Source organism: Ailuropoda melanoleuca, chromosome 2 (genome assembly GCF_002007445.2).
Source record: "Ailuropoda melanoleuca isolate Jingjing chromosome 2, ASM200744v2, whole genome shotgun sequence".
NCBI classification, from domain to species: domain Eukaryota; kingdom Metazoa; phylum Chordata; class Mammalia; order Carnivora; family Ursidae; genus Ailuropoda; species Ailuropoda melanoleuca.
The window spans coordinates 43681364-43709031 of NC_048219.1; the positions used below are offsets into that span (position 1 = coordinate 43681364).

The following is a 27668-nucleotide window of genomic DNA, read 5'->3' on the forward strand; positions in this document are numbered from 1 at the left end:
CCATTTTGTATTTATTTTCATGTTTTCATGTCCCTACTGAGCAAATAAGTTGTAAATCACACACTTTCCTCCTAAAAGCCAGTGTTGAGTCCAAGAAAATGTTCAAATCATTTTTGCCAATAATATGTACTTCAGTGGTGTAACTATCAAGCAGTGATATATTCTAAGCTATTTTCCACTAAAGTTTTTAAAAAGGCTTGAAACTGTATTTTTTTAAAAAAACTACTTATTAAATTTGGTTATACATAGTGCATGATATGCCTACTGTTCTAAAGACCTACATTTGTTGACAATATTTTAATATACACAGAATCATTTTAAACTATTTAATCTGCTCTTAAACTATTTAATCTGCTCTTAAATCAGAATGATAAGGCAAACTACATTTTAAACTCATTATTTTGCAAACCATGCACCCCATTACACTTAGTTCAATGATCATGCAATCTGCAGGAACTCAATTTACCAATTTATAGCAAAGTTGCTCCGGTTAATATTTTTGCTGAGGCTCATTGGGAAATAAATCAGTAGCTGACCAAAAGATATTACTTTCAGCTTAGTATTTTTCATTGCTTTTGTCATTAAAAAAAAAAATCTGAACAGATTTCAAAATGTATACCAGTGAGGCTGTTGTTCCCAATTCTATCTTGTTTGCAATAAATACAAACTGCATCCTTTAAACACAACACTGAGGAACACAGCTTATTTACATGAGATTTCTAGAGATTCTATAGTCCAACGAAGCATAGCTGCATTGGTAACTTCAAAGTTTTCATAGCTTATGAAGAAATGGTCTCATTAAACTTTAGAAAAAAACTTCTTCTTGAGACTTAAGTTTGGGAATTAATTTTCATGCCGGTTAATCTTGCAAAGATAGAACTTCAGAAAAACACCAGCAATTAAAGAATTATTTCTGATAAGAAAAACATCCTACATTAGTACCGGAAAAGACAACTGATCAAAACCTCTTATGAAACAAAACCGCTATTAACGGACTCCTTTGTCAAACACTGCGTGCTTGCCAGGACAAAGTGCTGTTTAAGAACTAGGAATGCTGGGTGAAGACAAGGCCTCACAGGAAATTCACATAATTCCTGTGGAAACTCAGAAGAAACAGGGATAGCATCCCAGCATTCTGAATTGAGTCATGAAGGCCAAATGAGAAAGTGATAATAGGGGTGTGTGTACGGGGCATTTCAAGCATAAGAAACTTGCACAATGATGAAAATCTATCACAAGTGGTTCAGGATGGCGCAAGTGGCTAGTGCCTGAGTTGTGGGGGAGGAAAAGGTGTGAATGCTGGAAAAAAATAAATGACCTCTTAATGATATGTGAAAGGATTTCAGTTTAATCCTGAAAGCCAGGAGAAGGCACAGATTTTAAGCAAAAAAAAGATATAAACAGATTTGCTTATCACCAGTGAGGAAATAAACATTTGAGCATTAGTATATATGAAATAACATGAGTAGGGGGAAAATAAGAGCCAATATTTGCAGGTTGGAGATACTCAGCCTTTGTGATGACCCTGATAACAGCTAGCTGTTTCATCTTTGGGTAGGTACAGTACCTTTTTGCTCTGAGTACAACTTTAAGGTCTTAACTCATCGTTTTCAGTGTTCAGTGTGGTCCCATTTAATTCTGACAGATTATGAAGTTCCTTCTTTCTCTAAGTCTTCCCAGTCATATTTTTGGTACCCAATACAAGATCAAAACTTGAGCCTTCGCAAATTAGCTCACATTCATTATAAACTTCTTCAAATCTATTTGGGTCAATTCAAGAGTTTTGCTTTCATTCAAGCAAAACTAATTCTTCCCATTATTATCACTTTATTTCTACCATAAAATATTTTATAGGCACTCCCCCACTGAATTAAGATAATGGGAAAAGGGCTGTCCTATATATTTTTAGCTCCAAATCCAGTCCTTTTTACACCCTTGACTACTACTGTATAACTTTCCTCATAATCTTCCTAGGTATATTATTTAGGAATTCACCTGGTTGTTGGAAATATTTTCCTTATGCTAGTAACTTTTATTTTGCTAAATATGTACATTCAGGAACTATCAGATATTACATTTATCAGTGCATGCAATGCTATGTAAAGAAACCACATTGTTTACTGGTCATGCTCAGTGACTACAAACTTGGTTCTAATAGTAACCGGATCCGTCGCTCCTGATAATTGTAATTAATTGTCAAGGCTCCTTTTTAAAGTCAAAGTGCAAGGCCCCTCCACTCCTCACCCTACCATGATGAATCTAGATCCCATTCCTTCACCTATTTGATGGTACCTCTCCAACAATTCTTCCCTCCCTCCTCCATCATCTACTTTATTAGTTCTACTGGAAGAATGGAGGCATGTCAAAAAAACCACAGGAACCAAATCTCTAAGAACTTCCCCAAGGCCAAAGCTGGAACAATTTGAGCAATAAAGCATTGGACTATGGCCTAAAGTATTAAAAAAAAGTATGCCTGAGTCCATACAGATACAAATGGAAGAAGTTTTTTTTTTTTTTTCAGAATAATTCCAAGCAAGTAGATAAGCCTTCCCCCAATAGGAGTTTAATTCCCTGATCTCCACTCTGAAGGTGGACTATACTTAGTAACTTGCTTCCAAAGGATAGAGTAGGTTAAGGGGCAAATACTAACTACAATGATGAATTTGGGCAAATCCAGATATTATGTACCCCAGATACATGATGCAAAAGGCACCTTTTCTCTAATATTCTAACTTACCCTTCTCCCAGTCTAATCATCAGAAAAACCAGACTAACTCAGAATGGGAGATATTCTCCAGGATACCTAGTCAATATTCCTCAAGGCTGTCAAGGAACTAATGAAAAACTGTCAGACCAGAGGAGACTGCAGAGATATGACAACTAATTGCACTGTGGTATCCTGGACTGCATCCTGGAACACAGTAATGGAAAAATGGTGAAATTCACATAAATCTGGATTGCAATTAGTAGTAATACATCAATACTAGTTTCTTAATTTTGTCAAAAGTACATGGTAATGTGTTAAGGATGTGTTAAGGATGGTGAAAACAGGGTGGGGGGTATACTGGAACTGTGCAATTTTTGCAACTTTGCTGTAAATCTAAAGTTATTCCAAATTAGCATGTCTGCCTATCCAGCTACCCACCTATAAATGACTGAAATACACTCTTACCAAACCACTAAGAAACCCTTGACCATTTTGAATATTTACCTTCTGAGACAAATTATTTATTAGAGGTAAAACTGAAATTTTCCATCAGACTTGGGGGTAAATCCCCATTTAGCCATTCTTGTGGCTCCCTTGGACAAGTTTTAAATTTCCTTAAGTTATAACCTTGCTTTTTATAAAAAAGTTATGTAAAGCTGACAGGGAGAACCATATATTGCCTGTAATCTCTTACTACATACCTTAAACTGTCTTTTAATTAAAACTGCCCACTCTATTTTGCAGTTCAGGAAAGCTACAAGGTCATTTAAAAAACATCTCATGACTATCAAAAACAGGGGGCGGAGTGGAGAAACTCCCTGCCTTTTTTTTTTTTTTTAAAGATTTATTTATTTGACAGAGATAGAGACAGCCAGCGAGAGAGAACACAAGCAGGGGGAGTGGGAGAGGAAGAAGCAGGCTCATAGCAGAGGAGCCTGATGTGGGACTCGATCCCATACGCCGGGATCACGCCCTGAGCCGAAGGCAGACGCTTAATCGCTGTGCCACCCAGACGCCCCAACTCCCTGCCTTCTTATCAACATCTATGCACTGGCTGTGGAAGCCAGAATACAAAGGTAAGAGGGGAAACAATACTTGTTTTACTTTTATAATTGTACCTAGAGATGGTCTTGTGTTTATAATTTGCCCTGAACTCAAACATTAGATATCATTCAAATATTGTTTAGACAAAAGGATTCTAAATGAGAACTTAATTTAGCAGTTAAAGAGGACTGTTGTTCAGTGTTAAAAAGTCAAAATTTTAAGTTAATTCAAGCAGCACAAATATGGAGTGCTATTTTACCACATGAAATAAAGTGTGTGATGTTGTGGTAGGAAATATTCAACAAATCTGGGTATTCTTCATTAAAAAGAAAGTCACAAAATTTTGAGTATCTAACGTTATAGTTATAGTTGATCATGACTTTGGTATGTTTTAAACCAAGCATTCCTGTATAAACACAGGGTGATGTTATACAAAGGTAAATGAATATAAAAGAATTTAAAATGCACAATAAAAAGTAACAGGACTGTAATTAGCTTAAAAATGAACATTCACTCAGAGCTTAAAAATTCTAATTTATTTCTCACAAATGCCACTTGATGCTTGACTCACAGCTTTATTTACATTTGTCTACAGCATCATTTCCTCATGAAATGAACTAGTACAGCTTAAACCAAATGAAATCATAATCATCTGAATTGTCTGTAAACTATTAGCTAAATTTATAACCTTGCATTTGCTTAGTACAGCCAAAGTTTCAAATACAGAAAGCACAAGAATAAACCAATGGTAACATGTAGACTCTAGAAGATCATCTGGGCAATTTAGAAGGTGGACTTTCAAGAAGTCTGAGGCACAATTACAAGAGAGTAAAAGTTCTTGTGCAACCTACAGTAAACGTAGCAAAGAAAATTAAGACATAAAAAAAAAAAAAAGGGGAAGTTCACTGTAAAAATATTATCAAAATACTTCTACATAAGATATTTTGCTTTCCTCTTTAGATCAGTTGAGAAAAATCACTCATTTTAAAATAAAAAACAAATAATTTTGTTTGGTCTGTCTACTAAACATCTTAAAACTTTAAAATTTTTAATTGCAGTAGACAATAATTTAAAATTAAGGAAAAAAACAGAAAGTGGGTACTGATCCCCATGACAAAAAATCCCCAAGCGCACTGTCGATTTCCCTTAATATACTTACCTTGCATTGTCACTGAAGATACTGCTAAGAGAAACCTTTCTGTTTTCAAGCCAGAGGACAAAATGGAGCTCAAGTCACCAGATTTTAATTTTGAGAAATAAACTCTGAAAGTATTTTAAGCCATAAGTAATTTTAAGTGAATAGGAACAGTATTTTCTGCATGTCATGCTGAAATAAGCATTTGTTACTTAAAAGAAAATTTTATGCAGTGTTTGAACATCTCAAGGCAAATAAATGTTCACTTCACAATCTCTCTGGTGGCCTTTCAACCAGAGAAATACACTTCTGAAGCTTTCTTCAATTTGTTCCTCATTAACTATGATTTAACTTTGCGCTACCATATGTGATAACTGGGTTTTTAAAGGTTATCACAGAGCTTCTTAAAATATTAAAAGATAAACATTTTGAAATAGATGTTTTTCTCATCAATAATACCAGTAAAAAGAGGAACTGGTTTTACACTTTTGTTCAAGATCATTTGTCAGGCAAGGAGAAATGAATAACACCCCTTTCCTTCTGCAATTCACAAGATGTTTCTTCATTAAATGTGGTGGTACAAAAAGTAAAACTGAGTAAGAGAGAGACAAAGATTCTAAGGCACCCTCAGCATAGGGAATTTCAAAATAAAAGTTTCCAGTCGGCCGTTTTTTATTTTTTCTGATAAGAATCACTTTGACATAGATTAAAATAAACAAGTTGACTCCTTTTCCCAGATTAATATAAACAGATTGTTTCCAACTACTTTACCACAGTCTTGCCTCCATGCCCAAAGTTCAGGCAAGCCTAGGTTATCCTGTCTTCAGTCAAGAGACAGTTCATATTCGGAAATGAAAAAAACAAGAGTTCAAATTAGGAAATGAAGTACTTTGTCATAGCTGAAATGGTTTTCAGTGAAGCAAATGGTTGTAAATAATGAATGATAAATAGAGCATCTATTTGGGGGACATTATGGCTTAAAATACTATTTACTTTAAATTTCACAAATAAACACAGCTGTATTGTTCTGAAAAGCAATGAAAGGCATGCACCTCTACTAGCAGATTTAGCACTTCTGACCAAGTAAGACACCAACTTCTTAAAAAATATGCTTCATGCACTGTACTGATTTTTTTTAAGATGTAAATTTTAATACATTATTTCTTTTTTGAACTTGAACGGGAACCAGATTGGGATGATCCAGAAGATGACCTGTGGTGCCTGTAAGACATAAAGACAAAGCAGATACTCTAGTAAGCTAGAGCTGGTTAACAAGCATTCATTCATAAGACTGAGAATATAATAAAAAATAAAACCTCGTTATGCTGGCAAAAAGATTAATTAAAATTTAAGATACAAATGTATACACATAATCACTAACTAGTGTTTAGATGTTGGATGTGAGCCCAGTAATAGCATAACTGTAATTTAAAATTCTCTATAATTTACAAGTATCTTCTCAAGATATAGCCACCTCTCAATTATTTAAGGTAATGAAGGAAAGCCTTGCAAAAATGTGTAAAATTACAGATAATATACAACAAAAGCATATAAACTTGGTAATGGAAGTGTAACTAAATCAACCCCTGTGATACACTGTAGTGTGGTAAGTCTACATGTAAACACATACTGCAAGGCTTCTGTGTATATATTCATAAATAATTACGTTTGGAAATCTAGGTCACACAAGATGATTGTACAATTAGTTATAGGGTTATATTCATGCAGCTAATATGAATAAGTCAATATATCAACCTGGGTAAAGTAGTGGTGTTCCGAGGGGTTGGCCCTGGGCTCAGGGTTGTTTAGTGTTTTCACCAATCACCTGGCTTATGGAATAGAGAACATGTTCATTAAGTTTAGATGACAACAAACTAGGGGAATTATATGTGGCTAAGATAAAAATCTGCAGAGTGGTAAGAAAGCACAGAATGAATTTCACTCAAGTACAGAGTAATTTTCTTACAAAGGAACAAATGCACGAAAACAACACTATAGTCGTGTGTAACCTTAATATCTAAACTTTAAAATGTGAAGCAAAATTAATCACTCTGTATAAGAAGGAATCATGAGGTAATCCTACCACTGAAACCAGCAATAATTAGATTCTACTTAATTCTTATTTTCACAAGCTGAAAGGATATGGAAAATTTGCAAAGATTACAAAGGAAATCACTAAAATGCCTATATAATTAGACATTGAGAAAGTTAATGAAACTGAGTAATTAATTAGCCTGCTAAAGAAAAGGCTGACAAATGACACCTACACTCTCCAAATTTTAAAAATGTCAATATATTAAGGTGATCTAGTAAAGGTCTTTCTCTTAAAAAAAAAAAAAGATATGGACTGCAAAATGAAAAATGTATTAGCTACAAGAAAAATTTCCTTATATCCTCATAGATGAAGGGCACAAAACAATAATTGCTGTGGAAATGCATTTATAAATATTTAAATGAGAAAAAGATTTCCAATGATCTAAAATAGTTAATTTTTTTACTAGAGGCCCCAGAATTCTGATTTCTAATATTTAATGTAAAATTAATAACATAAATACATTTAAAAATCAACTTCTAAATTATTTCTACATACAGCCTCTGAATTACAATCTTAAAAGACAGAAATAACCGAGAGTTGGCTATAATAATCATATACAAAAATAAAAATTTAAACAATAAAATGACCGGATAGTGAAAGAGTGGTTTGATCTACAACTTTTCTAAGCAACCTGATCAAAGTACACAGGATAAACAAGTAATTAATGGTTTTGAAGTTCAAAGTTGAAAAGTGTAATTTAAAATTGGAACAAGGAGATAATGAAAATCTAATGCTTGACTAGGAAGTTTAATCTATTAAACACACTTAAGAACACCCATTCTTATTTCTACAGAAACCCAAACCTTTCAGGTGACCGTGATCTTGTTCGTCTTTTTTTGCGATCACCAGATGAAGAAGATCTAGAACGACTTCTCTTTCTGTTCCTCTCAGGAGATGATGATGAACTTGAGTAAGATCTTTTTCGTGGGGAAGAAGAGCCCCTGTGGGACCTGGAGCTGGATCTTCATTGATTGAGAAACAAATCAAACATTTCATTAAAAGGAGAAATGAGGCAGATCATTTAGTTAACAGCTCCAAAAATAAACAGGATATAACAACTGAAAATTTTGTAAGAAGGAATACTTACTGCATACTCAACAGAAGACTTCTGGTTCAACCATGAAAACAATTCTATTTAAGTACAATTACTTTAATTTCATCTTTTTAACAGTCTAAGTGTTCATCACTTATAATTAAAAACCAGCTTATTTCATTTTAAAGTATACATAAATAACAAAACCAAGAGGTAACTGCATTTGCACGACTTTATGTCTAGAAAACATCCTCCCATTTGGGAAACAAGCTTGTATGTCATATACAACTTCCCGAGGCAAACAACAATTCCTGGGGGAATTATGCAACTTATTAGTTAAGTTGCTATAAAACAGGCAGGGATAGGGGACAGCAATGAGAAAGAACAGTAACTATTAACTGCCAAATAATCAAAGAAAAATAAAACAAATTAACTTTAAAACTCTGATTTATATTAACAATCTTTATTTTTATGAAGGACTATTCATGAAGTATGAAGTGTTGACATTCACATGTTTCAGGTAGAAGTAAATGTGCAAATGTTTAAATGCAAATTTTCTTCATTTACATATTTTGGTTGAAGGAATTTAGCTCAAACTTCCCAAAAAATTCACCTTTGGGCTTAAAATAAAATCAGAAAGCCCAAAAGGAGAATTCTTTGGAAAGTTATAAGCAATGAAAAAAAAGTTTGGGAAGAACATGAAAGCTGTTCTGTAAATCTGAATTCTAGTACTTCCCAAAGGGAACTAGGATTTAAGGATCTTCACCTAAGAAGCACTCAAAAGATCTAAAACATTGATAATACATAATAACAATAAACTCACTTGCTCTCCATTTTGTATTGGCTTAATACAAGCTTGCATATCATTCTTTCTTCCTTTAGTGTTAAACTGCAATTGCCCTCTAATGCTACAGATTTGGCTCCACTAAGCAATTATTTTTACCAAAAAACTATCATTAACTTCAGTGTGAATTTCCACACAAGTGGAATTTTAGTCATTTTCTTATTCTTGTTAAATGCTTTAAATAAATGATTAATAAATCAACTTGAAGGGTAGCATATTTTGACCAAATTTAGGAATAAAACTTCAAGAAAATAAACACTAATGTTTCATTTGCTTATTCACAAACTGTTTCCCTATACAGGTTGGACTAAATGCAAACTGAAGTTAACAGTAATGCTTACTTAAGACCACATCCTACCTAGACTAACCAACCATATAGATGTATTTCTTAACCAACCATACTTCTTAATTTAGTTTGTAAAATTTAAGAGGAATGCTTGTTCTATATATAGTACTTATGTATAACATTTTATATTTATAATTCTATAGTATTTTGTATAATATTACCAAAAAATAGAAATATGAAACATTCCAGAAACTTTATCCGATGTAAATGACAAAACAGTTTCTGTAATACTGAAACAATTGCCCTACAAAACAAAATCTGTTTTGAGGCAAGGTTAATTCTCTTCCTTTTAAGAACATAGTAAACTTTTTCTTTGCATATCTCTAATTTTATTTGAACTATTATTGCAAATATGACTCTTATGTACTAGAGATCTGGTGATAAGACTTGGCTCCATCTTCCTACTTCATCACATTTTAGCTAGCACAAAAATAACAATCGTTGCATTATGCAAAATAGTGATCTTAATTCAATCATGGGAATGTCTTGGCACACTGCTGGCAATGGAAACATCTCATGGTGAGAAAATTAAGCTGAGGCAAGTGCATTAGTTTTCTAATGCTAAAATAAAATTGACAAGTAGAAGCAAAATAAGGAAAAAAGCAGCAACGCCTTCTGCAGCCTTTAAATATTTTTTCTCTCTGCTTTACAGAGAGATGCTACCTCATTCACCTTGATTTCGACCCACGAGATCTCGAACGTTCTCTGGAACTGGAACGAGATCTTGACTGCGAACTGGAAGAGCTTCTTGAACGGGACCTGGAACAACATGGAACGATTTTTTTTTCCAGGACCACTTAAATGAACTTTGTGAAATGAACACTGAAAGAAAAATATATATTAGAATTCACTTTCATATAAAAAGACAACTATCTGAGATATATATTTTCAAAACATAGTATTTTAAGTAACTAAAACATTTTATTAAATATTTATGCCCAAACTTAAGCTATTTTTTTAAAAAAAAATCAACTATCACCTTCCAAGTTTGACTAAATTACTCCAAAAATCACTCAAAATTGTACAAATAAAAACACTAAGCATTATCTCACTTCATTAATACTGAATACTTTCTGTTCACAAATAATTTTTAAAGCAACCCAGGATTTACAAATCCAGGCATACTGAATGCTGTTGTTTATAATTTAACTTCTCTGATAGATCTCTATCAACTTCCCTAATAAAATTCCTTCTGTTTCCTTAGTCTCTAGCTAGTACGACACTTTAAGTATGACGACATGTGTATGTTTGTTTAATTGCTATGTTTTTCTGTCTACTCAAAGGTTAGAGAATTAAAGAGAAAATACATTAACAATCCTGTCATTGTCTTAGGTAATTATATTATTAAAAATGATACATACAAGGGGAGATACAGCCCATTTAAATTTTAAAAATCACAAATGAAATTAAATTCAATTAACCTAATATGTATCTTTATCCCTTAAAATACCACCCTATAGAAAGAGATTACTATTATATTTACATCTTAAAATTACTATATTATCACTCCTGTAAGCTTTCAAGCTTTATAATACACAAATAAAAATTATCTAACTGTTAAGTACTCAATCAGCTAACACTTTTATCCCTAAATACCATTAAAATTCACGGCCTATGGCTTCACTGCATCGTGAATAGAATTCTTCAAGGGAACACTGTCTTTATAAGGTACTGCTTTTGCTCACCTAAAATTTTCATTGTTGACTATCCAATCAGGTAATATTTATTGAAATTTTACATTACTAGCAAAATAATACTCAAGTACAACACCAACTAAATCCTCTTTTTCCTGGACATCTCAAAATCACGAGCATTAAGCCAACAGAACTAGTATGTCTGAATTTACTCTTTTATTCAAAATACCTCTATCAATTATTAAAACATTGTACATTAAGCAATGATTTAATTAGTGTCTAGAAAACTTCTATACTAGACTTTAACATCATGAGTGTAAATATAAATCTTCACTTAAAAATTCCTAAATGTATACTACCTATTTAGATAATTAAGTATCACTATATGTAATGATTTAATGAATTTTTAAAGTATTTTAATAAATGGCATGGTGTAAAAATGAACCGAGGAAGTTTCACATTAAAACTCTGCATTTCAGAAAATACTAGACAGTAACTTCACAGCACTAAGAAAAAATTATTTTGTAAATGTTGACTTGAATGAAATCTCTAATAAAAAGGAAAGCTTATTCAGTCAAGAAAATCAAAATTTATAAATAAAGAAGTTAGATACTGACATTTTGACTGGTGTTACCCTTGACCTGTACCCGTTTACCTGGACCTAGACCTTGAACTTGAGGGGGAGGATGAGCGTGATGAAGATCGTGAATGTGAAGATCGAGACTTTGAGCGACTTCGTCTATTAGATTTCTTTTTATTACTATCTTCTTCTTCACTGGCATCAAGATTATATTTTGAGAGATCAGCATCATCTTCATCCTCATCCTAACAAAAATTTAGTCAATTATTTAGACATTTGCATATTAATGCTATCTACTAGGAATAATGAACGGTTCTGTGTACTGGACATCTCCATAGGGATATATGGTATCATCTACATCTTGGGAAATTCTCAATCCTAAAACTTGCCTACTATATTCCTCATCTCAGCTAAACAGATTTGACCATCTCAGACATTTCATCGAAGAAAACCTAAAAGTCATACTTATTTCTTCTTTTTCTGTCACAATGTATTACCAAGTAAGCTGTCAAGAATTTTCAATTTTACCCCTTCAAAGTCCGTGAATCCCTCTTCATCTTAGTTCACAATTTTGCTCTTTTCTCCAGTACATTACAGTATAATCTTTCACGCAGTCTCCCTAACTCTAGAAATTCAGTCTGCCTCCCCAATATCTCAATATATTGATAGTCACCACTCTGAAATCTATCATATCTGTTTGATCTCATTTGTTAAGCTTTAAAAATTGTTTCACACTGATTTGTTTAGTTGCATTTGAGGGCTTATGATCAGACCTCAACTCACCCTTAATCTGGATGTATACATCAGGCCATAAAACTTTATGCTCGACTCACAGAATAAATACCACCTGATCTGATGGTGGGGTTTGTCCCTCTCACCACATTCTCCCCTCTGCTCTAACCACATTGGTTTATATATGATTTTTTGATGTTGCTTGTTTCTTTCCTACTTAAATGACTTTTCTCTGCTGTTCTCTGCCTAAAAGTGCTCTGACCACAGCACTTGTGGTCAGCACCTAGTATCATACTATCATTCAAGGTCTCAGCTCAAATTACATCTCCTCAGAAATCTCTCCAACCACTGAAAACAAAGTAGCTCTTCTCATGATGTTACCACATTTATCTCTACGATGCCACTGCTATCTAAATTATCTTGTTCATTTGTATCTTTCCCCTCTAAAATTGAAGTTCCAGTAAAAGAAGGATGGCTCTGTTTCCATTATTATTGCATCTAAAGAGCCAGAATAGTGCCGGCGAGAGTGAAGCTCAAAATCTTTTTGAGAACAAATGAATACATAAAGCATACCTTCACTACTAAACAAATATCGTTGAAAAGATTCGCGTTATATCATAGCTCAAATAAGACTAAGGGGAAATAAGACAAGGAAATCATTTACCTCATCTAATTTATATTTAGAAAGATCTTCATCCTCATCCTCTTCTTCTCCCTCAGATTCTTTATCTTCAACTTCCTTTAAAATAGATGCAGGACCAACTGCTTTCCCTCTGTATTTTTTCTTTTTACGTCCAAACTAGAGAAAAAGTTTCATATTTCTGTCAGCTTAAAATGTTTTAAAATTACTATTTTTCTAAGAAATTACTTTTATATATTTAAGTCAATATTTTCAAGTTAATTGTAACAATTATATATTTAAGTTAGGACTTTTTAAAAAATGGTAGGCTACTTTAAAGGATACAAAGTATACTTAGAAAAAGAAGATACATTTATTGTTCCTTCGCATTTAAGATATTTTTTAACACGTTTTCTAATTTGTGTTCAACCTGCATATTAATGTATAGCTTACCTCATCATATTCACCATCAGATTCTTCTCTTTCTATATATTCAACATTTTCTCTTTCATTAAAACCACCACCATAGCCTAAAAAGGGAGGGGCATAAACTGTTACCCTATGACAATTCACTGAAATAACGAAAACATGTCAAAATCACCTCCAAGCAATAGAGGAAAAGAAAAATCTCATCAATGACATTTGCCTTAGCTAATAAATTACTAGCTTAAAAAAAGCATATTAAAAAAACATCACTACGGGGTGCCTGGGTGGCTCAGATGGTTAAGTGTCTGCCTTCCGCTCAGGTCATGATCCCAGGGTCCTGGGATCGAGCCCCGCATCGGGCTCCCTGCTTGGTGGGCAGCCTGCTTCTCCCTCTCCCTCTGCTGTTCTCCCTGCTTGTGCTCTCTCACTCTGTCAAATAAATAAATAAAATCTTAAAAAAAAACCAAAAAACCCAACATCATTACAGAGAACCGTGTCAAAGATAGATACTTTGACTGAAAAAGCTCTGGTTGCTACATTTCTAGCTCTTCTCAATTTCAAAATGTCTTGTATGACTTAGAGTATGAATACATGGGTGGAAAACATCTCCTTAAATTCTATGCTATAACCAAGTTTTGAAACTAGTTTCTTCTGTACTTAACCATAATTCTTCTAGGAGGAGTGGGTTCAGTAAGAACTAAGAATCAAATTTCACTGATTACCAGTTGCAGACAGACTGTATTTTTCTGATATGTTGAAATTTTGCTAGGCTAAAATGTAGCTAGGGTTTGGAATATTCCTAATTATATAAACAAATACGATGACATAATAAAGGACACCCAAATTGGTTTTAATACTATTTTTAATATATTGTTCAAAGTCACTCAGGTTCAGTGAAGTAGGCAGTAAATTTTTAAACTGAAAATACTCTATTAAAAAGTAATCAAGATCAGCAAACCACTATTCTTTGATGTCACAACGACCATCTACAATTGGACTGACAGTTTTTTGACACAGGCTGAAGAGAAATTGTAGTTAGTTTTAGAGAAAGAGTGAGATTTTGAATAAATCTCCCACTAAAAAAATAATGGACATACGTAGGCAAGAGGAACATTATCTACCTACTACTGCACATACTGGAGAGCAGTACCAGCACAGAGAGGCAATGATTCCAATTTAAGGATTTCATGAACGAGCAAAACACTAAATAAATTTATGAACAAAGAAGTATTTTTAAAGAATTTAGGATATGTGGCTTTAAAATTACCAATCATGGGCATTTAAAAAATGATCAATTACCCTATCATCATTTTATAAGACACACAAATAGAAGGGATTTAACTGTCCCAAGAAAATAATTTACTAAATTTAACTTTCTTAAAAAAAAAACCAAAGCATTAATCTTGTCTTCATTATAGTTTAAACCAGTGAAAACTGTAGGTGCTTATCCCTCAAATACTTGCTTGTGATCCCTTTCCTCCTCCTCCTACCTTATTTCAGAGACAATATGGACTTCAATTATATTATACAAGAACTTCCTTTCGCTTCTGTATATGACATACACATGAAGAGGGTATTAAATACCAGTAACAACTTTCTCTTAGTAAAATCTTGCCTCTAGCTTTTCGGAAATTAAATATAAAAAGAAACACAAATACCAATGAGTATCTGCTGAACCTCAAGAAAACAGTTCATATTCAATGCTAATTTTAGATTACAAATACTGTGGAAAGTTATAATTCAATATAGTTTCTTACCTCTAGATATATTTAATATTGTATCAGTATGTCCTGAGATTAAGGGATGAGTAGTGTAAAACACAACAAATTTTAAAAGATAACTAAAAATAAAGATCTAAGCTTCAAAGTACTTAGAAGTAGGAGAAAAACAAAAAAAACTTTCACAGGATCTAGATGGAAAATAAGTCATTTTAAGAGATGATTAATAATAAAGATCTAAACTCTATAAACTTAAAAGGAGAAAATCTAAAACAAAAACAAAACAAAACAATCCACAGGATTTATATGGGAATTAATTCACATATAAAAAAAGGGAAGTGAACAAATACAATGCAATAGCATGATTAGCTTCAGGTTAGCAGTACAGAAAAATGCCTGATAAATTAGACTGTTTATATGTGGAAACACGTAAAAATATTAAAACAATTCCATTTAAAATCCAATAGTTGGGCTTCTAGAGAGTTCTTTGTTCACATTTAAGTAATTTGCAACTGAAAAATGACCTGGTAAATAAATTATTGCAGGATTTAAAAAGTGAACTGTAATTCAGAAGTAATTTTGCATAGGTATGTAAGTATAATTAATTTTTTTTTTAAGATTTGAGAATATGAGAGAGAGAGAGAATATGAACAGGGGTAGGGCAGAGGGAGAGGGAGAGGCAGACTCCCCATTGAGCAGGGAGCCCAATGTGGGACTTGATCCCAGGACCCCAGGATCATGACCTGAGCTGAAGGCAGCCACTTAACTGACAGAGCCACCCAGGCACCCTGTAAAATTACTTTAAAATGAATATCATAGCAAATATAAAGCTATTCACATGTTCTCATACATGTTACAGAAGAGGAACTTAATTTTTGAAAACAAAGACATTATTGAAGTATAAACTATTCAAAACTAGGAGAATGGCTAAGTAAATTATTTGTATAATTATTTGAAGGGTTAATGCAGAAGTCAGCAATCTTTCAGTAGCACATCAAGTTTTCTTTTACTCAAACTATCCCATATTTAGTAAATGCTTCCCAGAACCTCAGACTTCCTTATTAAAAATAATGGAGAGACAGTGGAGAGCAATGCTTAGGTTATTTTCACACCTTCAACTGTGACCAGCAAAGACAATTAGTTATAGCCAGAGAAGTGGGAAGGGGTCAAGACACCAGAATCACAGAAAAAAATATTGAGTAAAGGAAAAGCGTAAGACATCAAACTTTGAGGACTTTAGTTTCTCTTGCAATAGTGAAACTTTAAAGGAAGAATCAAAATAAGTCAGAGAATATGAATAGATATAAGGCTTTTTGGGAATACAATTTAAAAAACTGTTAAATGTTTTGGACTTTATCCTAAAAAAAGTTTTAAACCAACGAAGTTTTTACTTTGGAAAACAAAACATCTCTGGCTGCCAACAGGGTGGGCGGGGGGAGGGCACAGAGTATGTACAGATAACAACTAAGGGGCTATTTCTCCAAGACAAGATATAGTGGTATTCCTATCTAGGAAAGTGGTGGAAAATAATTTGGGGGGGAATAGAGGAGAAATGAAGGAGTTATTAAGCACATCTAGATTTCTGGCTTATGCAACAAGCATATGGTGGGTAGAACTAATCATGAGAAAGAGATCACTAGAAGAGGGCCAGGTCCTGGGGGAAAATCATGAGTTCAGTTGGGATATAATAAGTTTGACATTTACATGATAATGTTGAATAGGCAGCTGAATATATATATATGGGTCAAAGAAATCTCAGCTGAAGACATACATCTGAGTATTATGGTGTGCCAAGGATTAAACTTAGGGCTTAGAAAAAAACGCCCAGAAAATAAAGAGCAAAGAAAGAAAACTTAAGAGACTGGACCTTGAAGAAACTTAACAAACATTCTGTGGCCAGGCAGAAGATGGTTAATCTAAGGACACAAACTATCAGAGGTATGGGGAGAAAAAAGATCAAAAAGATGAAATACATACTTCAGAGATGAAGGCAGGGAAAAAAGGGGAGACTTTATTAGAAGGCCCCAATCTACCCAATCAATACAAAGGCCAAGAATGAGAAGAGTGGGGTAAAATTTGAGGATTGAAAAAGAAAAAATATCTAGGAAATTGGACTATAATCTCACATGAGAGAATATTATTTAAAAAAGGGGGGGGGACTAAAACAAGAATTTCTGTGGGCAGTCTTGACGGCATAGGTCCAGATGATTCTGGAAAGGCTAATGGGTCTCATATTCCCAGAAACCACACAGTGCAAGCGGTCTGAAGTTCTCAAGGAAAGGAAAACAAGGAAGTAGTTTACTAAGTCTAAGTCTGACAATGATAACTCTATATAGAAAGAAGCCTTTGATTATATGATGTACGAATCACTACATGATAAAATCAGATTTGATGATGTGGTTGGACTTATTGCTGATAAGTGAAAAACTACATTCAATTAGGTAAATATTTTCATCTCACCACAAAGAACACACAGAGCCAATAGTAACCTATTACTTAGGCCAATGGTTAGCAAACACCACCCAAATCACCTAAAGATTTTTGGGATACAAGCCCAAAGAGCTTTCATAGTTCTACTTTGAAATCTGTTTTTTAAAAAGTTTCTCAAATGACACCAAGGCACAGCCAAATTTGAGAATTACAGCCTAACCTTTAGACAACTACCTTAAAAAGGTGCCTCTCTGCCCTTTCTAATGCCACTATTTGTTAGCACAGGACTTATGAACTGTGATAGCATTAAACAAAAGATGACTTTTTCGGGTATGAGAGAAAAATATCAAGATAAAAACCTAAGAGCAGAACAGCCAGAATCCTCAACTACCATGCTCTTATATGAGAACGTGGTAGAACTAATTTTTAGTTATTTTAAAATCATTTAGTTAGAATTTGATTATATTTTACCTGTTCTTTCTTCTAACTTAGCATACTTTGGAGTATTACACATGTTACACTCTGATCTTCTGGCCCAATTCACATTACTGCATCTTTAGAAGAGAAAAATACCAAATTAATAAGCTATAATACAATGTAAAAAAAAGGAAATTTTTAGACATTCTAGAATTTTAAAATAAAAACCTGGATGAAATCACCACCATAAAGAAATGCTTAAGAACACCACAAAGAGAATGTACCAGTAGCTCACATTTTCTGAAGAGAAAATATGGATTCCAACAAGACTGAACTATCTAAGCAGAGAAGAAAAGCTATACAGTTTGAAGAGTGCCTTTGTAATTTTTTTCAAAAATGAGGCAAATAATACCTAGAGATTTTGATGCCTCAGGGGGAAAATTTGTTTTAAATTGAAGGTTTCACTAATTTTTCAGTCTCCAAACTCACCTCAAAGTACAGTAAAGTTATATCTTCCAAATAAAGTTAAATTTTTTTTTGAAGTGCAAGCACTGAATTTCACGGCGTTTCAAATCAAGTGACTTAATCTGCTGGAGAATTCTCCAATATAAATTTAACATCTACAGGATCAGAAATTTATGTAAAACCCTCTTCTGATTCAGTCCTTTTTCATAGATGTGATTCATTTGCATAACAGAAAAGATGGAAGTTGGAAAAAATCTACACAGAACTTGAAAATCAAAAGGATTAAGAAAAACTACCTAACGAGATATAGTTATGGCAAACAACTTATGATTCTAAAACTACTTTGTAAACAGGCAAAATGAATTTTGCAGTGTATTTTGTATTAATGATGGAGGCTGAAAATTTTTGAGATTTTTCAATAATAGAAAGTAGGTTTTGGTAGTTTTAAACAGCCCCTTTTTCTGGAATGCAAGCTTACCTTAAGCATTCATTTACTAGTATACATAATCCATCACAATAAAAACGAATACTACCATTAAAATAGAATTTAAAAATTCTTTATATTTCTCTATCAGACACAGACTAAACAATCAATGTATGTTTGATTTAAAGGTTTCCCTGGTTTGTCAATGTGACTAGTAAGAATTGCAAGTATTGACAAATAGTGGCTAGACATATTATTATGGAAGAAAAAGTGGATAATTTAAAACACATACGTTTTGCACTGCCAGTCATTAGCACTAAAAAGGCCTCGGCTCTTTTCTGCAAGTGTCTTCCCTATTTCAGTACCTCCAGCTTTCATCATCTTAGCCTCAGTTGTTTTCTCTGAAAATAGGAAAATAATGCATTATGAACCGGGGAAATTAAAAAAAATGATCTGTATACAGTGGTAACAGAAGCTTTCTTAAATGCTTACCCCGACCACATCTATTACAGCTGGTTCTTCTGGCAAAGTTTACATTTCCACATCTGAAAATTAAAAAAAAAAAAAGACATTATTTAAATTTACAGAATTTTAAAAAATCTATATACACAATTTTTTAGTGTGTCCTTACTATATACCTGCATCCAGAACTTCTAACACCATCTCAAATTACAAAACAAACAAAAACAAAAAAGCAGCCCCCACCCCTAATCCTTGCAATTTAGGTTGAAAAAATATAATATTTAAAGTCACAAGTCCAGGATAAGAAACCTCCAATCTTTCACTAACTGGTTATGTGATCCTGGTTAGTCATTCAGGATCTGTGTATTTCAGCGTTCTATTAGCACCTATCATTGATTATAACAAAATCTCCCTGGCAAAGCTAACGTGAGATAGGACTCTACTTCAACAATTACTGTGAGGCACCGAGAGTTAAAATAAAATGAAACAGCTTGAAAATAAATCCTAGTATAGAAAATAAGAAGATATATACCAAAAAATGTTAAGTATTATAAGAAATACATAATACTAAAGATGGACCAAGGGGGAAAATAAAGATAAATCAGAGATGGCTTCATGGATCTTGACAAAATCATCTTTTTATAAGCAGGAGATGGAATCTAAGGAAAGAAGATAGATTATACTAATTAAAAATACAAACAGGTTCAGTAATTACAAGGAAATGGGAGCTTTCTGGGAGTATTTATCAAACTTCTGAAACCTAGTTGAAAAAAATAACCATCATAACCAATAAACTCAACACAGTGCAACACAGTATCGATCACTTTATGTTTATATTCAGCAAACTTAATTAAAAACAAGAAAACTATCAGGTTCACTAACAGTGGTCTTAAAAGTGCATCTGTAGAGAATCACATGCAAAGCTTAAATTTTTAAAAGTTGATTACTTTTCTTTTAGGTGTTATACTAGAATAAAATAAACGTGAATTATGAAATGGGCACTAACCTGAGCACACCATATAATTTTTATACCTTTTTCCCCATAAGAAATATGCCTTATGACCCAAATAAGCATTGAAAATATATCATGAATATACAAACTGTAGAAATAATACTCTATTCACCTAATTATAACGGAGTTGAATGTACTCTTAGACCTACTTCAAATATTTGCATTTGCTGTCATAATGACACCATCAAAGACACATCATTCCACAAGTAACCAACACAAAAATCACAAGTTGTTTATATTTTGAAAGTTTTCAATAGTCTGTATCACTTACAACAATGCTTATTCACAGCATATGAATTTGTTCTATTATATACTGTCAGGCAGACCTGACCCTTCAGATCATCCCAATCTTTATGCAAATAAGCCATCCATTTATTATGAAATAAACACAACAATACTTCATTTAAACTACTTAAAGTGTGGATAGAAGTCAAATGTTGGGGAAATACGGATTTAACGCCCTTTAAGGACAGTAAGTGATTTAACTTTTCTAAAACTATCAACAGCTATCAATTAAGACTATTCACATTTGGTATATTTCATTGCTCTACAATTTTTGGACAATTACTTTCCATGTATTTCCAAATAGGCACATTTGACCACCCTTCAAAAGAATCTGGCAATTTAATAGAGCACACTGGCTTCAGCAACAATGTCAAAAAGCTCAGCCACTAAAACACGTGCTTCTCTGTTGCCAGGAATCTCCAGGGCTGAACAGGCAAAAACACAGGCCTCTCGCCTTTCGGCTCTAACGAGGCGAAAGGTTCAACTCTTGTGGCGAAATTAAAGATCAATAAAGAGAAAAAAAAATCAGAATTTCTTAAATCAAAGGTTAGTGTTTGGGGGTGGGGGGCGTACGAACAGTACGGAAGAAAGCCGAAATTAAAAACAAAAAAAACAAGGCAAATCATGAGAAGCAAAAAGACGAGTTCAAGAAAGGAGCTTCCCGCGAACGAGAGTAAAGTTCTGCAGGAAAAAGTCACGTGGGGCATATCCAATAGCAAGCTGGCCTGGACTCTGGAGATTTCCTTATCGCTGAAACCCGGCCGAGGCGGGGGTGGGGTGTGGGGGCAAAAGGTAGGCCGTCTCGCTCTCGAAAAAGAGGGGCTGCTTTGGAGAGACAATGTCGAGGAAACTTGGAAACACTCAACACAAAGGCTCCCGAAAGAGCTCATCGAGAAGAGACTGGGGCCTCCTTCCCGCCTGGGAGCTGGCGGTTCGCCGCCTCAACCCGGCTTGAGGTACCGGAGACCGTAAAAACGGAAAACGCCGAGTGAACCTGGGAAAGCTTCCACTGATAAACCCTGCCCCAATTCTGGACCCTTCATGAACTCACTTTTTGTCAGGGCAAATCCAGTCACCGTCACTGACTCGGAAATTCTTGGTCGACATCTTGGACGCCGCCACCACAGCCACCCACAGCTACGTCTTCGCAGGAGGAAGCGGGCTGGGGACTTTCGGCACTCCGGGGCTGTCCCCACGACGCCTGACTCCGACGGACCACTGCACCAGGGCTTGATAATGAGGACACTCGGCCGGGATTGAATGTGAACGTTATAGTCCAGAGTAAGATGCGTGTGCGATTGTTTCCTGGCCGAAAGAGTTATGGTGCAAATGTATTCTCTGGAGCTAAACTAACAGGCGCCGCCGGGTCAGCCCAGGCGGGAGGCCTTCGTGGCACTGGAAGCCTCGGAGAGCCCCCTACAGGCGGGAGGACCCGAAAGGAAAATATTTCCGCTCATATGGGCGGAGCTAGGGAGCCTAGGCGGAAGTGACTGTAATAGGATTTGCGTTTGGGACCGCGGGCTCAGGCTAGGTTTAGTGGATAAGGTATGGTGGGTTAGTTAAGTATTTGTAGAAACTGTTTTAATAAAGGATTGAGAACTCTGTTCTTTAATTTTGCACACAGCACATGGATATCATTTAGAAACTTACTGTTTTTTGACACATACGTGGATACAACGGATAAGCAACGTACACGTGGGAACCGACCAGTAATTTTAGAACTAGGGTATTGCCAATATTGTTAAAATTATCTGTGTCTTTTACCCCTTGCTTCCTTCCAGGGTAGCACTGTCCTCTATTTTGGGTTTATTCTTTCGCTTTTTAAAATTTTATGTTTATACCATTGAGCTTTACAAGGATAGTAGGTTGTTATGTAATTTGCAGCTTCTCCCCCCCCCCCACTCTACTGTACTTCCAAATTGGTTTTAGGTTGTTAAATATGTTTGTACCTGTAGTTCCTTAATTTTCCTGCTGTATACTGATAATATTTCTTTGTGTGACAGTTTATTCCTTCTATTTATCATTTTTGTCATTGCAAACCCTAGTATAAACATTCTAATGCATGGTTTCCTGTACCAAAATGCAAGAATTTTTCTAGAGTACAACATATACCTAGAGAGAATATTCTCAACTACTTCCTAGTTATAATAACTGTTTTAAAGTCTGATAATTTTAACATCTTAGTCATTTAGGGGTTGGCAGCTGTTGATTTTATTTTTCCTCGAGAACTGGTTATATTTTCCCATTTCTGTATTGATTAATTAATTCTCTTTGTTGAGTAATTATAGTTTTTATCTTAAACATTTTGAATATTATGTTGCATAGACTCTGGGTCCTGTTAAAAGCCTTTGGGGAATACTGATAATTTTGTTTTGTTTTAGGAGGTGATCAATCCAGTTTGAGTCAGTTCCACAAGTTTAGTCTCACTTTCTGTGTGCTGGTCCCTATCAGTTCAGTTTTCAAAGGCTTTGTTACTTTGCTTTGAGTCCGTCCTATACATATAACACTAAGGGATTATTTTGGAACTTGGGCAGTACATTAGTTCCCCCTTATTTGCAGTTTTGCTTTCCCTGGGTTCATTTACCTGTGATCAACTATGAGAAGCAGATGATTCTCCTTCTTACTTATCCTCAGAAGGTCAATAGTAGCTTAACACTGTTACAAATGCCTATGTCATTCACCTCACTTCATCTCCTCCTGTAGGCATTTTATCTTCTCACATGAAAAGAAAAGGGTGAGCGGTGCCTGAGTGACTCAGTCAGTTGAATGTCCGACTCTTGGTTTTGGTTCAGGTCATGATCTCTGGGTAGTGAAATGGAGCCCCGCATCAGGCTCAGGGCTTAGCATGGAGTCTGCTTGAGATTCTCTCTCTCTTCCTCTGACCTTCTCCCCTGCTCACACATGCTAAATAAATAAATAAATAAAATCTTAGAAAAGGGTGAGTACAGTACAAAAATATATTTTAAGAGTGAGAGACCACTTTAACATAACTTTTGTTACAGTATATTATTGTAATTGTTCTATTTCATTATTTATTATTGCCTAATTTATAAATTAAGCTATAAATTATCATAAGAATGAATATATAGGAAAAAACAGTATATACAGGTTTTTATCTACAGTTTCAGGGAGCTGCTGGGGGTCTTGGAACATATGCCCTGTGGATAAGGGGAGACTACTATAGTTTAAATTGTAGTTTAGTTCACATACCTTTTGCTATACAGCTTTGTGTCTTTCCTACAGATGCTTAATTCAGGTGTGAGAACAGAATTTATGTGGGTTTATGCATAGAATTAGGGAGTCCCCTTCTACAGCTCTTTTTGATATTCATCTCATGCTCTCTGTTTTGCAGGGACCCCTCTTCCTGGCCTTCCTGCCAGAAATACGAGGGTTTTCTTGGAGTTCTAACAGCTGACTAGGGCCAACACTGGGGCAAAGAGGTGAGAGAAAAAAGCATGGATTCCCTCCATACCCTTCATACCACAGAGGCCTCCTTTCCCACTTCCCTTGTTTAGAAATGTAGGGTTTCTCTTAGTCCAAGCCTGGACCCCAACGCTCAGGTCAAAGCCCAGAGGGAGAAAAGGAGGGGGGGGGAAAGCCAGGTATTCCCCCCTGAACTTTGGCTAACAGAAATCCCTTTTCTCCCTTCATCCTGATAGAAATACAGGAATTCTTTTCATTTTTGCTACCTGTGCTGCTGTTAATTTTACTAGAGACCAGGCCTCTCGTCAAAGCTGTGAGAGAAAGTAGAAAAAAAACAAATGGCATTTCTCCAACCTTTGATTCTCCTCAGTCTGCCTGTTTGTTTACTTTTCAGAGCCCTCAGGTAGTTGTTTTTTTTGTATTTTGATCTGAGCTTTTAGATGTAATCAGCAGGAAAGAGTAGTAGTCTTATTTCATCTTGCTCTGGCAGTATAAGTCAAGGAAATGGAAATTTCTACTGCATATTCATGAGAATGATTAAAATGAAAAATTCAGACAATTCCAAGTGTTGGAGAGGGTGTGGAACAACAAATTCTTATACATTCTTATACATAATGTAAGTGTCAATTGACGTATCTCCTTTGGAGAACATTTGTCCAGAATCTATTAAATCTGAACCTTGTGACCCTGAAATTCCACTGCTAAGTATATTCCCAACAGAAATGCACATTATATTCACCAAAGATATATATAATAATGTTCATTGCTACATATTCATAAAAACCCCAAACTAGAAATTCCCAATTATTTATTAATGAAAGCCTGGATAAATAAATTGTCATGTATTCACACACTGGAATATCATATATAGCAATGAAAATAAAGTGCAACGACATTAAACAGTGTATAGTATAGTATTGAATTGAAAGTATAATACTGAATTAAAAAAGTGTAATATTGAATTGAAAAAGCCAGGTACAAACTAGTACATTTACATCAAGTTCAAAAGCAGGCAAAACTAATCTAAGATAATGGTTACCTTAGGACATGGGGAGGAAATAGCAACTGGAAGGGTACATCAGGGGCCTTTTGGGATCCTGGTAATATTTGTCATGATCTGGGTCTGGTCACATAGCTATCTTCATTTTATAAAAATCCATCGAGCTGCACACTTATGATTTGGCATTTTTTAAAAGAAAAAGTTTAGAAAACACTTATATTTGCCTATCTCACCTATCCCCTCATTCAGTAGATGCTTGGTGAATATTGTACCAATTTCAAGGGCAGAGAATGTGATCACAGACCTGCTTGTGACATGGTGAGTATCACTGGTGGGTACCTTCTGGCCCTAATAGTGATTGAGCTCTCCTACAGTTGTAATATTGAGTCTACCATAACTTATATTAAGTCATATTACAAGGCTATTAGGAAAAGATCTATTCTTGGTTCTAGAATTAACAGAGTTTAAGGTGACAATGACCCAGTTTCTGAGCTTTACATTTGTAGATTCAAGGAGAATTTTCTAAAAGTACAGATAAATCAAGAAGATTTTGTTTATGCATGTTCAGTCACATTCAGAAAAAAATCTGCTACTCAAAAACAATGGGAAGTAACTTTTTATAAAATTCCAAATCATTAATTCACTAAAAGAGTCATAATTGAGATATAGTAAAATAACTTTTTTTTAGTTGACCGGAATTTTTTTCCTTAATCATGGTACATAATTCTTATGTTCCGAAGTATCTGGAATTACAACTTAGCAAGCAACCGTAAAAATGTTTCCTCTTGAAATAAATCTTACTCAAACAAAAGAACAAGGAATTTAAATAAATAAATAAAATACTGAATTTAACTGTCATACTAAGAAAGTCCCTAATTTTAATCTGGGCACTTGTGGAAAGTAAAATTTACTTCATAGATCACAAGGACAGCAGTGACTGGGCAGAGTTGTGGCGTATGTGAAGTTGTGGCTGATCTTAGTGCCGTCTGTGCAGATATTGCAGGATAGAGGGGGGTGGCTCTAACCTCCAGAAAGGGACTCAGAATTTGGAAATGGAATAGTAAAATACCATCCTTTAGAAGTGAGGTTGGAAGGATTAACATGCAATTGATTAAATCAGCCTTCTGAAAATAGAATTAACTCACTCTAACATCTGATTTGTAGTTGTAACATGAGGTGAACAAAAATCTCCTAAAGCCAATCCATATTCCTGAGGGAATTCTTTTACAGGTAATAATCGCTACTATTTATTAATCACTATATATTCAGTAGCGTGCTAAGAGCTTTATATTCATGATCACACTTAGAATCCTACCAATCTTTAGGAAAGATATTGTTAGCTTTGTTTATAGATGAGAAATCAAGGTTTAGAACTCTTAAGTACCTCGTGAAGGGCTGACTCAAGTCTGATTTCTTGGTTTCTTTTCTTTTCTTTTTTTTTTTTTTTAAGAGTTTATTTATTTATTTGACAGAGATAGAGACAGCCAGCGAGAGAGGGAACACAAGCAGGGGGAGTGGGAGAGGAAGAAGCAGGCTCATAGCGAAGGAGCCTGATGTGGGGCCCGATCCCATAACGCCAGGATCACGCCCTGAGCCGAAGGCAGATGCTTAACCGCTCTGCCACCCAGGCACCCCTGATTTCTTGGTTTCTAATCCCAGTTCTGCCACATGTTAACCATGTGACCTTAGGCAAATTACTTGATCTGTATTTTGGTTTCTTCACAGAGGAAATAAAGATGATGATAATAGTACCTGTATTTTATTTATTTTTAATACCTGTATTTTATTTATTTTTTAAAAGATTTCATTTATTTGAGAGAGAGAGAGAGAGAGAAAACAAGAAGGGGGGAAGGGCAGAGGGAGAGGGAAAAGCAGACTGTCCACTGAGCAGGAAGCCTGATGAAGGACTCAATCCGAGGACACCGGGATCATGACCTGAGCCAAAGGCAGATGCTTAACTGACTGAGCCACCCAGACACCCAATAGTACTTGTATTTTAGAATTGCTTAAAGGGTTAAGTGAGCTAACTCACTTAAGGCGCTTGATAAACAGAACTTAATAAATGTAATTATTATTATTCAATTAAAGGCTAGAGCTTGTGAATAACATCCAGTTAATGTATCAAAAGTCAATCAAGTATCGTTAGTAAAAATTTTCTTTGAGAATCATATGTCAACAGAAAGATGATTTACGATAAGTCTTAGACAATAGTAAACAAAGCATAATATACCTGGTAATGACCAGAAGAGAAGGCTATTTGTGCTCAAGGATTACAACTAACTTTTCAAAGAGAGATATCCCGAGAATAGAAAAGGAATTTCAACCATCCCAGTTTGAAAGAAAAATCCCTCAAGACTACCCATTCTCTTTCTTCTAATTATATGCTCACCAAACAGCACTCTGACTGATCATTTTCTCTCCTGAGTACATTTAAACTACCATGGCAAAATACCCAGAGCAAATTCTCCATACACATTATTCTTTTAGATTTAGCTGTCTTTATAGATTGATAAATTGACATTCTGAGATGCATATCAGTTTCTTATGGGTCTGCATAACATGTTGATCCCCAAGAGTCTTATTAGCACTGGTGGAAACGATAAAGTTGAGTTTCTGAACCTACAAAGCTAAGAATCTGGTTTTGGGTATTGTGCTACAGCTCTCCATGCTGGCAGGTAACAAAAATCATGATAAAATGGCTTAAACATCAAAAAGGGAGGGAGTTAATATTATGGAGAGAAGGTGTTTGATGGAATAGCAGGACAAGAGTGCAACGCAGATTGAGGAGACTGAAAGAAGCATGCCAGCACTCTTCCAGCAGTCTCTTGTCACTGCCT

General features: G+C 34.7%; 1 protein-coding gene and 1 long non-coding RNA gene across 6 annotated transcripts in view; one reads left to right on the forward strand and one right to left on the reverse strand.

The window, feature by feature from the left end:
- Window positions 1–4265: 4265 nt before the first annotated feature.
- ZRANB2 (zinc finger RANBP2-type containing 2) lies at window positions 4266–21655 on the reverse strand. 3 transcript variants are annotated; one of them, XR_004623271.1, is made up of 11 exons: window positions 21460–21655; window positions 19142–19194; window positions 18942–19050; window positions 17815–17897; window positions 13223–13299; window positions 12815–12949; window positions 11494–11663; window positions 9877–9963; window positions 7785–7943; window positions 6642–6711; window positions 4266–6107 (listed from the first exon to the last, which is right to left on the reverse strand). XR_004623271.1 is itself a non-coding variant. In XM_011237686.3 (11 exons), the coding sequence occupies exons 1-10, from the start codon at window positions 21513–21515 to the stop codon at window positions 6682–6684; spliced, it is 963 nt and encodes a 320-aa protein (XP_011235988.1). In that variant the 5' UTR covers window positions 21516–21655; the 3' UTR covers window positions 4266–6107; window positions 6642–6681. The 3 variants fall into 3 exon arrangements, 2 of the variants coding, with proteins under 2 accessions (XP_011235988.1, XP_002929695.1); XM_011237686.3 differs by having other exon boundaries at window positions 6642–6715; XM_002929649.4 differs by lacking the exon at window positions 6642–6711.
- Window positions 21656–21818: 163 nt separating this feature from the next.
- The window catches only part of LOC117800996, a 79634-nt gene continuing 73784 nt past the window's right edge, over window positions 21819–27668 (forward strand). For all 3 annotated transcript variants that reach the window (XR_004623272.1, XR_004623274.1, XR_004623273.1), the window contains exons 1-3: window positions 21819–22134; window positions 23761–23848; window positions 25081–25149. This is a non-coding gene — a long non-coding RNA (uncharacterized LOC117800996). The remainder of the gene's footprint in view (window positions 22135–23760; window positions 23849–25080; window positions 25150–27668) is intronic.